We start from the raw sequence: 14,701 nt of genomic DNA, 5'->3' as shown, positions 1-14,701 counted from the left end.
GTGTTAGTTTTGATTTTGTTGCTGCATCGTGTATTGTTACAGATAGCTGTTTTTTTTGTTGCTTTTATCCGTAACCGAGCGGCGGCTAGCAGCCGAGTTAGCTGCCGTGTGAAACTAGCCCTGAGTTAGCTCACAGGCTACGTGAGGTGCTCGATGCTAAACCGAGCCGAACATCTGTGCAACTCTCGGTTTAGCATCGTTACAGAACCATAACACTTTAAGGGGCCGTCCAGACGGGCGAAAACGTTATTTTTTCTCCGTCTTCCTCGGCATTGTTTCAAGAATATTTGCATCTAGACGGATCCACCGAAAACGCTGTAGTTCATAATATGCCAGGCCTATAGGTGTCGCTTGACATACACCTAAAACGTGACGGAGAGACGGAGCATGCGCAGAAGGTTTTCTCTCTATAATTTGTTCTTGCCATCTATAAAGTGCATTTAACATCTGAATAGGCGCTCTGTAAAAATGTTTATTTTTTTCTTATGCCCTCTCTCCAGCTGCTGTGAAGAGATGGAGTCCAAAGGCCACAGATGCAGAAATAGAGAGTGTGATTCAGAACCACCTTAAACATGCCCCAGCAAGGAGTGGGGGCAAGGGGCAGACCCCCACAGGACTGCAATAAAAAGGAAGTCAATAAAACATTTGTTCCAATATACATTTTCGTTTTTTATTCAATTATTCAATACATGGATAACTCGTTACATATATCTGGTCCTGAATGCTGTCTTTTTTTTTTTTTTTACCTGAGATTAGTCCATGTACTACTTGTATTTTACAGTATGGGTGAACATTACTCGAGTATTTTTTACTTTATCACAGGTGAGTTTATTTACTATGAAAGTTTTGACCAGGTTCACCATTCCTGTGATATTTTAAGTTTGCAAATGTGAAATTTGCTGGTGTTGTCTATTGGACTTTTTGACCTCTGCATTTTAAGGATTTTTTTGCTGAAATTGATAAGTTAATTTAAATAGTTGTAGATTAGAGCATTAAGAATTGCACATGTATACAGCACAAGAGCTGTGCTTGTCATAGAATGTATGGATGTGGTAATGCCAGTTATGTAGGCACTAGTTGAAACTAGATTTAGGTAAACATTTTTAAATGCAATAAATTACATGTGTATTTTGACAAAGGTTGATATGCCGTCGAAACTACGTTGAAATGACTTTCTGTCATGAGACCGACGTTGATTAGACGTCAAATAGACGTCACGTAGAGACGTTGAAAAGTCGTCTATACGACGTAATAATGACAAAGTAGCCTGCTCCGTGAGCCGTTGATATGTCGTCGAAACGACGTGAATTGATGCCGTCGAAATCCGACGTCAGAAAAACTTTCATTGCAGCACCTCTGGTAGACGTCGAATCGACATGCCTCACCGACGTTGATTAGACGTCAAATAGACGTCAAAATGTTTGCTGGGAGCTTATAGCTCTCAACAGTGAATTGCAACAGTTTTGGTGATACAGAGATTGAAATAGTTCTTGGTTTAATTGCATTGTGGATCATTTTTTGTTCAGGGACAAGATGAATTCAAATGTAAAGAAAACCCTAGGGTTTCCTTCTCTGCTTGATGATGTGATTTCCCGGCTTCGCAGCCTCTCAATTTGTGAGGTTCCACGTCCTCCACCTGCTGGATGGATGCACCCAAAATCGTGTGAAAATGTATTTTGGAAAACTTTTGACATTGGTCCAAAGCCTCCGAAACGGCCAAGTCATGAAGTTCCACTGCCTCCAAGTCCTCCACCTGCTGCTGCTCGTAAAAGGAGGCAGAAAGAGAAACACCCAGCTTTGGGATGCATTGTGTTTCCTTGTTTGGATGATGACGTTGCTCCAGAGCATCCTAAACGGCTGTATCAGGAGGTTGCAGCGGCTCCAAATGGTCCAACTGACGATGTCGTGAAAAAGAGACGTCGTTGTTTGGATGATGACGTTGTATTTGTCTCTTAAAAAAAACCCATCATCAATTGCCTAAAAAATACAAGTTGAAGAAAACTGAAGAAATATGAACTCTTACCAGATGAAAATGAATCAAAGAGAAGAGCTAATGCTGCAAATGTGGACAGCTGAGCCCTCTTTCTCATCCATAGGCAGAAAAACAGGATGATGTGGCAGTGGTAGGAGAATAAAATTAGGCCGATATGACAATTTGGCCAAAAAATGACTTAGGCAATCATGCAATGAGGCTAACGATACACATTACGTGACACTTGACATAAACATAGGCCTATATCTCTACTCATAAATGGTCGTTATATCAATTTCAATGTCAAATTGACATCTTTTTCCTCTCCGGGAACCATCACCTTATCGTGGTGGAGAGGTTTGTGTGTCCCTATGACCCTGAGGGCTGTGTTGTCTGGAGCTTTGTCCTCAGGTGAGGGGCCAGACTAAGAATGGTTTTGGTTATTTGAGATTTTTATATTAATTTATTTTCACATTTCCCAATATAATATTTTCTTTTATATTTATATCAGCGTTTGTCCCTATCTGTATACCTTCTTTATTTACCCATACCCATATAAATATCCTTATGTTGATTATCAAATGACTGTATATATATATATATATATAATTATCTGTCAAGTATTACATATTAGTAATGTAATACTATTTATTACATAATATTATTACATTAAAAAAAAGAACCTCCTAAAAATGTAATAAATTCCCAATAATGTAATAAGGTATTACATGAATGTAATAAGGTATTAAATTATCACTAAAAATGTTAGTTGGAATATTTTATTACATTACTGGTGAAGTTATTACATTATTGGGTTTTATTACATTATCAATTGAGTTAAGTGCGTTATTAAATTTTCAGGAATTATTACATTATAGGGTGCTACAACCCATACCAATGACTTAAAGTTATTGGCCATATTAACACGGTGGTGTGAATACGGCAAAGTGGTCCAAACTCACAAAAAGTATGGAGCCCCTCACCCCCAAAGAAAATGTTGTCCAGGACCAGGTGTTATCGAGATCTACTTCCTCACTCTTCATGGATGTTGAGGTTATATAAGTCCGATCTCCATGCTTGGTGTCTCCCACAAAGTTCACAGTAGGCTTAGTGTGGCTCAGGATCTCTGTGGTTATGAGACTGCAGACCACCAGGGACATCCAAAGACATCTCAGACTTTACGAGGCTGGCACAGTTCCCTGCTCAGTTTCATTTCCTGCTTCAGGTCCTCCAGGCATCTGAGGTTTTGTCTTTTTGTGTTTTGCCTCCCTTTGCACGTGGAACTACTCCACCTTCCCCCTTTCATAGGCCTGGTTCTCATCGGATGATGGATTCCTTCACCAAAGCTCCGTGATCAGACTTGCTTTCACAGTATCACAGTCACTCCACTCCAGTCAATCCATGCTGCTCAAACATTTCCTCCCTGGTGGTCTCAGGGAGAGAATGAGAGAACCGTGGACTCTCCTGCAGGTCTTGTGTGTTTTCACGGCCTCGATGACATGATGTGGGATGAATATCAGGAGTTTACGGTCTTTTCTCTCTAGATGCCCCTCTCCTCACCTGGATGGATGTGTCAAATCTGTCAATGAGTTATTTTTGTATTTTCTGATGTTTAGATGTAATGCTATTTGACACCAACTTCTGATTTTTGGAACTGCAAAGATTTCTGGGCTTTGCCAACTTCTCCTGGAGGTTCATTAAGAACTACAGCCAGCCTAACCTCACCCACAGTCCCTTTCAAATGGTCCCCCACAGAGAGAAACTATGATGTCAGCAACAGAGAGCTTTTGGTGGTAAAACTGGCTCTGGAGGAGAGGAGACAGAGGAGACAGAGGAGAGGAGGTTGGAGGGGGCCGAGCATCCTTTCATGGTTTAGACTGATCATAAGAATCTCTCTTACATTCAAGCCTTATTTTTTTTTTTTTTCTGAAGATTTAACTTAACACTAGCCTATAATCCCATGGTTCTAGAAACATAAAGCCTGATGCCCTCTCCTGTCAGTTAACTGGCCGATCCCAGCTGACATCGGGCGAAGGCAGTGTCCACAGGCAATTTGAGTCATCAATGAACCTATACAAACATAAAACTGCACACACCAAGAGTACTGATACCTTTTTTGTGCATGAAAGCGTGTACATTAAGAATATGCTTCTGTAATACTTAATATTCATTGTGAACCCTGCCTTAAGAGATGCAACTTACTGTATGTGTAAGTGTTCATTGGTTATGTTGCTGACCTTAGCCCATTTGTCATATGTGACACCTAAAGAATTCTAATAATGCATAGTAGTTATTATCATAATTATGATGATGATGATGATAATAATAATAATAATAATAATAATAATAATAATAATAATAATAATAATAATAATAATAATTGTTATTATTATTATTATTATTATTATTATTATTATGATAATAACTACTATGCATTATTATAATTATTTTGATAATAATGATGAATAATAATAATTGTTATTTTATTATTATTAGTATTATTATTGTTGTTGTAGGTGATGTTGTTATAGTAGATATATTATATACAACAACATTATAGATATTATATATATCATACTGTGTATAAGATATCATATATTATTTCAACAATTTTCACTCGAACACGATTCATGGGAAAATTCAATGTGATAGAGCGACATTGTAGGAGTTAACTTTCTCCAGCAGATGGCAGTAATGCAACCTCACAGCTGCCGTTAAACCTTAAAGAAGAACTAGAAGAAGCTAAACCAGTCGAATAACGGACAGCTATAGGAAAAACACACTACAGCTAATTTTGGATGCCACTATAAACGGAGTTTGTTTCCAAGCAAATGGCATATAGGTAAGGTTTGCAAAATAATACTTTTAGCCAAAAAGCGTATCGACAGTGTCGTAATTGAGCTCGTTGCGAAGCTAGCGACGGTAGGCAATGTTAGCGTTACCTAGCTAACTGGGCTAGCATCGCAGGGGCAGGGCCCTCATTTATAAAGCTTGCGTACGCACAAAACGGGGCTGGAAACGTGCGTACGCCACTTTCCACGCAAATGTTGTGATCTATAAAAACCAAACTTGACGGGAAAGTGTGCGTACCCGTAAGCAAACTCTGAGGCATGCGTACCGGTACGCACATTCTGGAGACTGGAAGGGAATCAGCAGTAAACCTGAGAAGAACTATATATTTTTGATGACTCGCACACATTTAATTACACTACATATCATACGTTAGATCTGCGTTATCATGATGAACTCCAGCAATGTTTTTGACGCTTTTAATGAGTGATAGTTTTTTTCATATTAACACCTTCTTTTAAAATCTGACTTGTATCTTAAATCAAAATCCTTTTGAAATATTGCTGTCACCGCAGGAGGAGGAGACGGCCCAATTGCATGTAATACAGTAATACCTTCCATTAGATCACTGCAGAACACAGCGGGAATAACTAAATATTCTCCTTATTTATGTGCATATATCATCAACACACATACATACAGCCATTAAGCCATCGTATACTTGTTACACTTTATCCTCGTTTTTAAACCACCAGAGCGCAGAGGAAATGCGCTATAATGAGTGGCACGCTCGTGCGCGCTCAGTCGTGGAGCGTGGAGAGCGCAACTTTACAGAACTTCAGGAGGCAGACTCCACCCGGCAAAGGTGGTAGAGTCCCCAGCATGATGAGCCTCGGCCCCCTGCCCGACTGGAGGGGTATCAACAGGGCGCAAGAATCCGTGAGGATGTCATGCGTTTGTAATATAAGGAAGACAACAATCAATGTTCATTGTAAACGTATTATTTTATTAATCACAGTGCGCGTTTGCCGCAGCTCATCTGCAACGTTGTTGATGGCGGTGATTGTGTCTCGCTGAAGTTGCAGGACGGCATCAGTGAGCACCCGACCGCTTGATGTGCCATTCGTCCGGGGTGCGCTGCTGCTTTGCGCCGGACCCGGACGCTGTGCCGAGGGCCCGTCACCTTCACCCTCCTCACATCACCCTCCTCGCCGTCACCCTCCTCACCGTCACCCTCCTCTGAGCCCAACGCTGCAGACTCTGGAAGGACAGAAACTATTGAACGTTTTGTTTTATATACAATAAAAGTTTAAAATCTGTTCACCCTTATCCCTCTGGTCTCAGTCGCGTCTGTGTCTCCCTCCTTTTCGGACACAATCCCCGTCAAAGTCACATCAAAATCAAACTTCCTCAAATACTCTAGCAATACATTAAATCCATGTTTGGAGCGGAAAGATGTCATTTACCTCCAGATCACCGTCCGCTCCGTCCAGCTGACGCCGTTGACTGCAGCAGCAATGTGTTGTCACTCGCACTGCGTCTTTTTATTCGTGATCCCGCTGCTGTGGCCACTAAATTAAATTATTTTCCGAGCCTCCACCTCCCCAACAAGTGTCTCTTTCTCCGTTTCTGAAAAGTTACGTTTCTTCGCTTTTTCCTGACCTGTCGCCGTGATTCACCACACGGAAACGATTGCATGCCGGCTCATTAACATAGTAAAATGTGGGCGTGTACAGGGCGGGACTCAGGTACGCACACTTGTAGGTGATCCTGTGATTTATAAAGGGAACATTGCGTACAGCTTGCGTGCGCACAGTTTTATAAATCAGATTTTTTTTTGGCGCACGCAAACTTTGGCTTTTTGCCGTACGTACACTTTTAGTAAGGATCCTACGCACAGTTTTATAAATGAGGGCCCAGGGCAGTAAACGGTGAAACCGACCGTGGATACAGACAACAACCACTCTAGCAATCCACATACTACAATGACGTTAAACGAATTTAAGTTACCTCAGTGTATGGAAAATTACCAGCAAGTTATCCGCCTTTAACAGCAAGCGTTGACGTAATTGCTTGGTAGAAAAACAACAATATTGACGTTAGCTGCATGAGGAAGTTCTAAACAGACAGTTCAGCTTGTGCTGTTTATTATTAGTATTGATGTATTTTGATCTTTAAAAGTGACAGGAAAAGCATGTCTTACAGCAGCTCTAAACAGACTGGCTGTGTGGGGGTGACAGTCCCCTTAAACGCCGATCTCAAATCAATGAATGGATACACTTTTAAGCAAGTATTTTGATCTTGAATGTCAATATCCTGTTTGTAGACGTGTGTAAGTGAAGTTGCGGTGATGCATATTTAAGGAGGGAAGTATCTACAGGAGGGCTTTTGTATTTACATGTAGGCTAACTGGAGTTTCCGATTTTCTGGCCCTTGATGTACAGTAGAGCGATGGGGGACACTGACCCATCAATTAGTTACTTGTGAAATAAAAACGTATGGAGTATAAATAATGCACAAGCAATGTTATGGCTACAAGTTGACTGTATCCTTCACTTTTTCAAGCTCAATTGCAGTCCTTACTTGTATTCTGTATTGTGCCATTACATACCCTGAACTCAAAGCAAATGCACATTGAACGCACATTGAAATAGCCAAGCATCGTGAGCTACCCCAGGGTAAACTAAGGATTACACTATGTGTCCCCAGTTTATATACTGTTGGTCCCAGTGTTTCCACGCCCCTGGTCAATTTCATCTTTTTCAACTTATGATTTCATTTTTTCCCACAAACTTTTTTCTTTTAGCAATTAAGCAGGGTTCTTCAAGGACATTTTGAGATAACAGTGTATTCCCTTAGACTGCTGCACCCGGGTGCAGGGCTTACAACACACAGCCTGACTTGGTGACCTAGATATTCTCGTACTACAATAACTATTAACCTCTTAACCCCTACAACAGACACAGGACACCATCGTTCACCAGGGCAACACACCTTGGAGCATCCAAGTCTGACCTGGAGAGAGATTCAGGCTTCTCAGGTTTGATTCAATTATGTTACTCTATAGTTATATACATTTTGCATTTCTCCAAATGTATGATTTATTGACATGGAAGTGCTGCACGTGGCTCAGGCTCTGGAACTCCCTACCCCAACCCATCCATGATTCTGAGTCCCTGACCATATTTCAGTCCCGCCTCAAAACCCATCTCTTCTCCTCTGCCTACCACTAGCATGCCCCCTCCCTCATTTCAACTATTTGTTGCTCTGTCTTGTCTTTGTCTTATTTGTTTTTTGTTTTGTTTTGTTTGTTTTTTTCTTTTCTCTTTGTGTTCAGAAAAGGGCTATATAAATTACAATTATTATTATTATTATTAAGCAATATTTGAATCCGATATTTTTCTGCAGTAAATAAAAGTGTCAAAAGGTGTTCACATAAAGAATAACACAAGCCCTTAACACAAAACGTTGTGCAGCGAGCTATCAGCAGCATTATAATAAAGTTGAACCGGGTGTAAATACACGTTCCCCGAAGTTTGATCAATTAAAAATAAATTAAATAAGTGTTTGAAATCACTGAAAGTATATGTTTAATACACAAAACCTTTTTACGTGACCATATGAACACAAAAGTGCAGGGAGCTATCAGCAGCATTATTAAGTTGAACAAATGAACAAGCAAACAAACAAACAAACAAAACAAAAAAATAGTTGCTGCCGGATGCAGCTCCAACAGTGCCAGTTTTAAGTCAAAAATAAAGACAGTAGTGACTGTAGATGCAACCAAAATTAAAAAAATTACAGATGACCATAAAGATGCCAAATATGAGCGCCGATAATTGACTGGGCCGATAATCCCTCGACCCTTCAACCTGTATATAATTAGCATTTCCGTAATAAGAAAAAAAGAATTACCAACATGGTTGCAACCCTAATCAAATGTAGGGATCTAGGTCACATTTTCTATGTCGGGTATCATGTATTGGGCCAGGTTTTCCTATGACTTTTAGTCTGTACACTCTGAAGGCTGACCTGGATTTGGTTAAGCCCTCCTGTCCATGTTGATGATATCCTTTTCCAGATGGATGGGATAGGCTTTGTTGCATGTATGACTGTTGTCATAGTACTAATGATCTGCCCCAGCTACTGTGTACAATAGAGAAGTAATTGCTTTTCAACCCGATGAGACCCGTGTGCTTGTCCCCCCCTCCTTAGATGCCAGCTCCGAGTACCTCAGTACAGTCGATCTGACTGACTCTGAAGATGCAGGAAGGAATGGGTCGATAGTCGGCCAGGACCCGATTGGTCCGCAGGTGGCTGTGATGGGAGGTTCATATGCTGGCCTGTCTCCAATGATCATCATGAATAACTTTGTCTTAAAGCAGGTAAAATACAGCTTGTCTGCCTCTACATAGCACTAATCCAGGGCTTTATTCAATTCAGGGTAAAATACCATTCAGTTAAGTCTTTGTGTATTGTTATTTGACTGTTATTTTTTATGGATAATACTTACACTGTTTTGAATGTTTGTTCTTTTTTTATAATTTTCTCTCATATTTAATATGTATGGTATTATAGGCATTATATGGGTATAGCGTGACATTCAAAGTTGTTTTTCTCTCTAGTCACCTCCGATGGATCCAGCAGAAAAGCAGTGGGGCTTTCCTTCCCCCATGGAAGTGATGCCTCAGTCACAAGTGGTTCTCCTTCAACCCATGGTATCAAATGGTAGCAGCAGCTCCTCAAAGACCGGTTCTGAAAATATCGGACAGACAAAAAGCTACATGCCCATCCTCAAGTCATATCCCAGAATCGCCCCACATCCAGCGGACTTGCCAGCCAAGAGGATGGGATCCTCCAAGGTGAGGGTGAGTTCAACGTCAGGGTATAACAAGCGACAGAAGCGGCACCACCATGGCCACAGGCTGTACAGCTCCCCCAGCCCGCAGCCAGCACTGCAGACTCCAATCAAGTCCATGTCAAGCTTTGAAGTGGCAAACCACCAATCACAGGCTGCTGAGAGTCAGGACAATGACAAATGCCTCTCCCCGATGGCAAGGACCGGCTCTCTGCTCTCCTACACGGATGAATTCAGGACAGATATTGATTGCAACATGATGGATGCCGACCAGGACGACGCATTCTCAGTGGACGGTAACAAATTGAAACGTTTCAGCAATACCTACAACATCCTCAACCAATCTGGCTTGCTGGGGATCACCCTGCGCACAAAGCAGCTGATCAAGGAGAATAAGCACACCCAAGGTCAGCTGCATCAGCTTCAGCAGCAAACGGCTCTGCTGCTGGAGGCTCTGAGCAGCGGAGACCCGCAGCTCTGGACTAAACTGCAGCTCTCTTTGCAGCACACAGATGAGCAATGTGGAGGTAAAGCTCAGAGAGTCCTGGTGTAATATTTCATTAGACAAGACCAGCAGTTCTTAATCGGGGTCACATGATTTATTAATTTATCTAATCCTTAAAATAGTCTACTTACAGTATCAAGCACTATTAATAAACAAACGGTAACTTATAACTAGACTATATACTTTCTGCTTTTATCAGGATACTACAAAACAACGTCACATTCAGAACTGCTTGTCTGATATAAAGCACAATACCAAGTGGGAGTTAAGGAGCATGCTTACATTTCAAACCCTTGCCTTTAATGAATTTTCTTGCCTCTGCTGTTTCAAAATAGCAAGTGTCACTTGCAAGGGCTTAATGTTGAATTTCTAAATGCATACAACACACATATATACATTACAGGTGAGGGCACATGGGGTTAATGCCTTGTATATACCCTGAATGTGATTGCAGTAGAGAAATAATAAGCATAATTTTTAAACCCAGTACATACATGTGGTCTGTGTTTCAATTTGCTCTTTACTGAGATCTTGAATCATCATGACCCTATCTTGTCTGTTTCCTTTAGTTTCCTTTGGTTTTAAATTGGATGGTAAATGAAAGTGAATCAGCAGGTGCCTCCTTTGTTATGAAGCTTATGTAATAAGCAGCTTTTATATGTATATACATTTGTTACTTGATCACAGTATTATTTATTTGTAATAATGTTTCTGGCCCAAGACTAAAGCTGTGTGAATAATATAAACAAACCAAGCACATAACCAGTTCACTGGTAAAGCAAGTTAAAGTAGGATAAGTAGGCAACGCTTAAACTGTAGCAGGTGAAGTGCTGTAGCCTTACAATTTTTCTTTTCATCTCTACTGCTTGAGCTTAGTGTCATGTATTAATTGAAACTTCAAGCTAAATCAAATGACAACTAGATAGTTTAATATTACAGACTCTTGCACTTTAGTTATAAGATTGTCAACAACTTTTTTAGACGGATACTATAACTTGTATCCCTAAATGAGCACTTTGTCTTGATAATACATGAATATAAATGTCTATCTGAATGCCTGTGCCTTTTTAATACATGTTCTTGTTTGCACTTCTTATTGCATAGTAAATTGTGAGCTTCATGTGGAAGAAAGTTGAATGTACTTAAAATGTCTCCAAAGATGTAATATTCTTATCTGAAAGATAACGAATAACGCCCCGGCTAAGTGTTACATCCAGAGGTGATGTACAACGCCTATCATCACCACAAGTTAAATCATAAATGGTTCCGTTTTGAATGTAAGTCAAGGTTAACTGTTTTATTTATTTTAGCAACAATGTGCTGCTGTTGCAACATTTTCTAACCACGAGTAGTTGTAAAACTAAGAAGTAATCAGTGTAGCCTTGGTTTTAAAGGCGAAAGTAGGGATTCAGACGTTGTTTTAAGATTTCTGTTCAGAGATTCAGCTTTTTTCCTCTTATTGTGAAAAGTGCTTTCTGTGCTGTTTCTTTAGCAAATGTCTTTGACTAATCATGAACTGCCATAAAGCTCAGTTTGAAGACCATTTCCTCTCAGTCATTCATTTCACCGTCCGACCTCATAATGTACGACTGCTTGTTGCTTCATTGGTATAAAATAAAAATAGACAAAATAGCTCTAAAAAGTATATTTATTGAAATCCAAAACATCTTTGACACAATGTTGAATTAGCTGTAGCAGCAGCAATACAGTGAAAAGTCATTATTATTATTATTATTATTATTATACAGAGGGTCCTATCAGTGAAAACCTCATCTTTTTGGGTCATCTGTAAGCATATAAGATGTGTTTATGGCACATTGTGAATAATACCCTGGATATATTATTATGGTTACCATCTTTACATTTCCCCGACCCATTCTTATAAAGGAGCATGTCGCTGTACTGTCTGAGTCACATTGATTTGAGTAGAAATCAGGCTCAACATGTGACGGTTTATTGTCAGAACAGCGGTCTCAAGCCTGGCAGTTTATGCTGTAGACATACTGTAGTTTCCTCGTCTGCTAGCCCTTAATGTAATAGTAAATTATTGTTGTGAAAACTACGTACGTTTCCTGAATGTCACATTGTAGCATCCTACAAGGAAGCGTGGAAGAACAACACACTTAGTCAGTAATCTCAAGAGCACCGTGTGGCGCCGGCGTTCAAATCAATAGCATGATATAAAAATGTGAAGCTGCGAATGCATCCACTTATGCAAAGCCATCTTTATATTTTGAAGCAAGCGTGTGGTGCAGAACTTATTAGTCCTAATATTGTCTTGTCAAAAATCGACTTACTTAAGGGCTACACATCCACTATGCACTTATTCAAAGGTTTCACATTGATATATGGCTCCTGTCCTTAAAGGAATGTCTCCTAACAACTAACTATTTCCTGACTACTGTGAAGGTCATCAAGTATTTAAAATCAGTTGGCACGTGGATCCCAAGAAAGTATTTTCTACAACTTGTGTTGCTTTTGTGATCTATTTCTATGACGTGTGGTTGTCACTCAGTCTTGCTTGTGTGCATCTGTGTCTTCAGAGCACGTCTCCTCTGTCTGCACGGGCAGGAGGAGGCCGAGGATCCAGCGGGTACCAAACACGTCCTTCAGGTTGCTTCTCCAGGGGCTGTGGTTCTCCACAAGCTGCCCCCGCTGCATCTGACACCAGGTCTGTCCCCGGGCCACCAGCAACACCTGCTGGCAACAGAAGCCTGCACAGACCAGGCCGATGCCCAGCCACACATAGAGCATCAGCACCAGGAACAGCTGCAAGCCTGAGATTGTTCCTGTGGGAAGAATTAAGGAGGAAATACTTTTTAATTCTCAGGAGGTCAATATGTAGCTTTAATTATCAGCTTAAATCGTCAGGTCACCTGTGAAGAAGTAACCAGTGGAGAGGGGCAGGAGAGTCAGGAAGGTCAGCGGGTTCTCGAAGGAGATGGAGTACTCCACCGTTAGAAAGGCCACACCAAGAACCAAGGAGTACAAACACGTGCACGACGTGTAGATGCAGAACATGATGAAGTAGCGCATGTTCTTGTTGCCGATGCAGTTTCCAGTGAAAAAGCAGTGGTGATCCCTCTTGAGGATAACTTTCTTACACAGTTTGCAGAAGTGGCGACCGTTCAGGAGGTAGTGGGCGTCTACTTTGTCCGAGCAGTGCGCCAGACACACGGGAACCACGGTGTCGTTGGCGCTCTCAGCAGGATATCTGATAGTCATGATGTAATTTCCCAGCGCGTTGAACATCATGAACAGGAAAACAACTGTGTGGAGAGTTGTAGAAGCCCTCAGTGATGGATGCGGGTTTGGGAAGATTGTCGGGATGAAGAAGCAGAAATGTAAAACGAAGGTGACGGCTGTAGCCATGAAGAAGTAAGCGGGTGCCACGGCATTGAGGAGCCTCAGCTTTAACATCCGGGTGAACATATCTGTGGGAGAGTAAAGACACTAAATTAGTCAGTCATGTTATAAACTGCTCAGAGGAGCGGTTTTGTAGCAGCCGTTGGACACAAAATAAATCTCCATTTCAGTTTACTCTGATATGTTAAAAGCATAAAACTGGTTAAATTAACAATATATAATATATTCTTAATATATGCTCCACAGACCAACTAACTACAAGTGTGAGCTGTTGTCCATGGCTTCATCACAAGACGTAAAATCTAAAAGAAAATGTTCTTGGTGCATCTTGGTGATTAAATAGCACATCTCCTATTCGGCTGGATAGATCTTTACATGTGACACGGCTGCTCATTTAATAAAGAAAATGTCATTCTGCTGCTGAGAAAAACTAATTTATCTGCAAAGTAGGGTAAGGGACTCCATTGAGAATACTAAGAATAACTCACTTTTCTCTCTGTGCTCTCCTGACCTATACAGCACCAACCGAGGAAATCAGAGTTAAAGCAGAAAAAGACGTCAGAAAGGAGCTCCCACAGTCTAAACCTAAAAATGGGTCTTTATGCTCATATATGAAAATGCTGGGGAGCTCTACTGTAGACCTATTAATGCCCTGTGACAGAAAGCAACCACAGCACCAATCAAGGACACTTGCCTCTCCTCCAGATGAGACCGGTGCCAACGACGGCGTCAAGCATTTAAAGCACATGACGACACAATGCAAAGAGTCATCGTCATGGTGTCAGGCTGCCTACCTGCGGGTGTTCGGGTCGCGGAGGAGCTGTCCTTTCAGCACCGCGGAGCCTCACAGCACGTTCACCTAAACGCAGAGAAGTGTTGTTGAGCCACCTCGACCTCCTTCTCTCATTATAGGGGGGTCTGCTCTTTTGTCTACCGCCACCTGTTGGTCTGGATGCGTCTGTGTTTTCCTTCATTAGTTCGTTTTTATTTGTCTGGAGAGTTTACTTTAATATTATATTTACAGGACAAATCGGAAGTTATTTTGAAATATAATATATTATATAAAGTATTTTCTCTTTCTGTCACAATTTAAATGTTTTTATTTTATGAGTTTTGGCTTTTCTTATTTTGGAGTAAAATACTCTTCATATTGACGTTTAAATAGCAGTAACACGTTTTTAATTACAAGTAAAAGAGTCATATGTATTTT

General features: G+C 40.8%; 2 protein-coding genes across 2 annotated transcripts; one reads left to right on the top strand and one right to left on the bottom strand.

Moving 5' to 3' along the window:
• Window positions 1-4,704: 4,704 nt before the first annotated feature.
• Window positions 4,705-11,692, top strand: cipca (CLOCK-interacting pacemaker a). The gene is made up of 4 exons (XM_084013128.1): window positions 4,705-4,814; window positions 7,723-7,802; window positions 8,978-9,147; window positions 9,388-11,692. Exons 1-4 carry the CDS (start codon window positions 4,804-4,806, stop codon window positions 10,171-10,173), a joined length of 1,047 nt encoding a protein of 348 aa, XP_083869254.1. The 5' UTR covers window positions 4,705-4,803; the 3' UTR covers window positions 10,174-11,692.
• Window positions 11,693-11,810: 118 nt separating this feature from the next.
• On the bottom strand, window positions 11,811-14,386 carry zdhhc22 (zDHHC palmitoyltransferase 22). The gene is made up of 3 exons (XM_084014369.1): window positions 14,286-14,386; window positions 13,002-13,559; window positions 11,811-12,914 (listed from the first exon to the last, which is right to left on the bottom strand). The coding sequence occupies exons 2-3, from the start codon at window positions 13,555-13,557 to the stop codon at window positions 12,637-12,639; spliced, it is 834 nt and encodes a 277-aa protein (XP_083870495.1). The 5' UTR covers window positions 13,558-13,559; window positions 14,286-14,386; the 3' UTR covers window positions 11,811-12,636.
• Between the last annotated feature and the right edge of the window lie 315 nt (window positions 14,387-14,701).

Source organism: Eutrigla gurnardus (genome assembly GCF_963514095.1).
Source record: "Eutrigla gurnardus genome assembly, chromosome: 7".
Taxonomy (NCBI): Eukaryota; Metazoa; Chordata; class Actinopteri; order Perciformes; family Triglidae; genus Eutrigla; species Eutrigla gurnardus.
The sequence above is the reverse complement of the archived record's forward strand: the minus strand, read 5'-3'. Positions and strand labels throughout refer to the sequence as shown.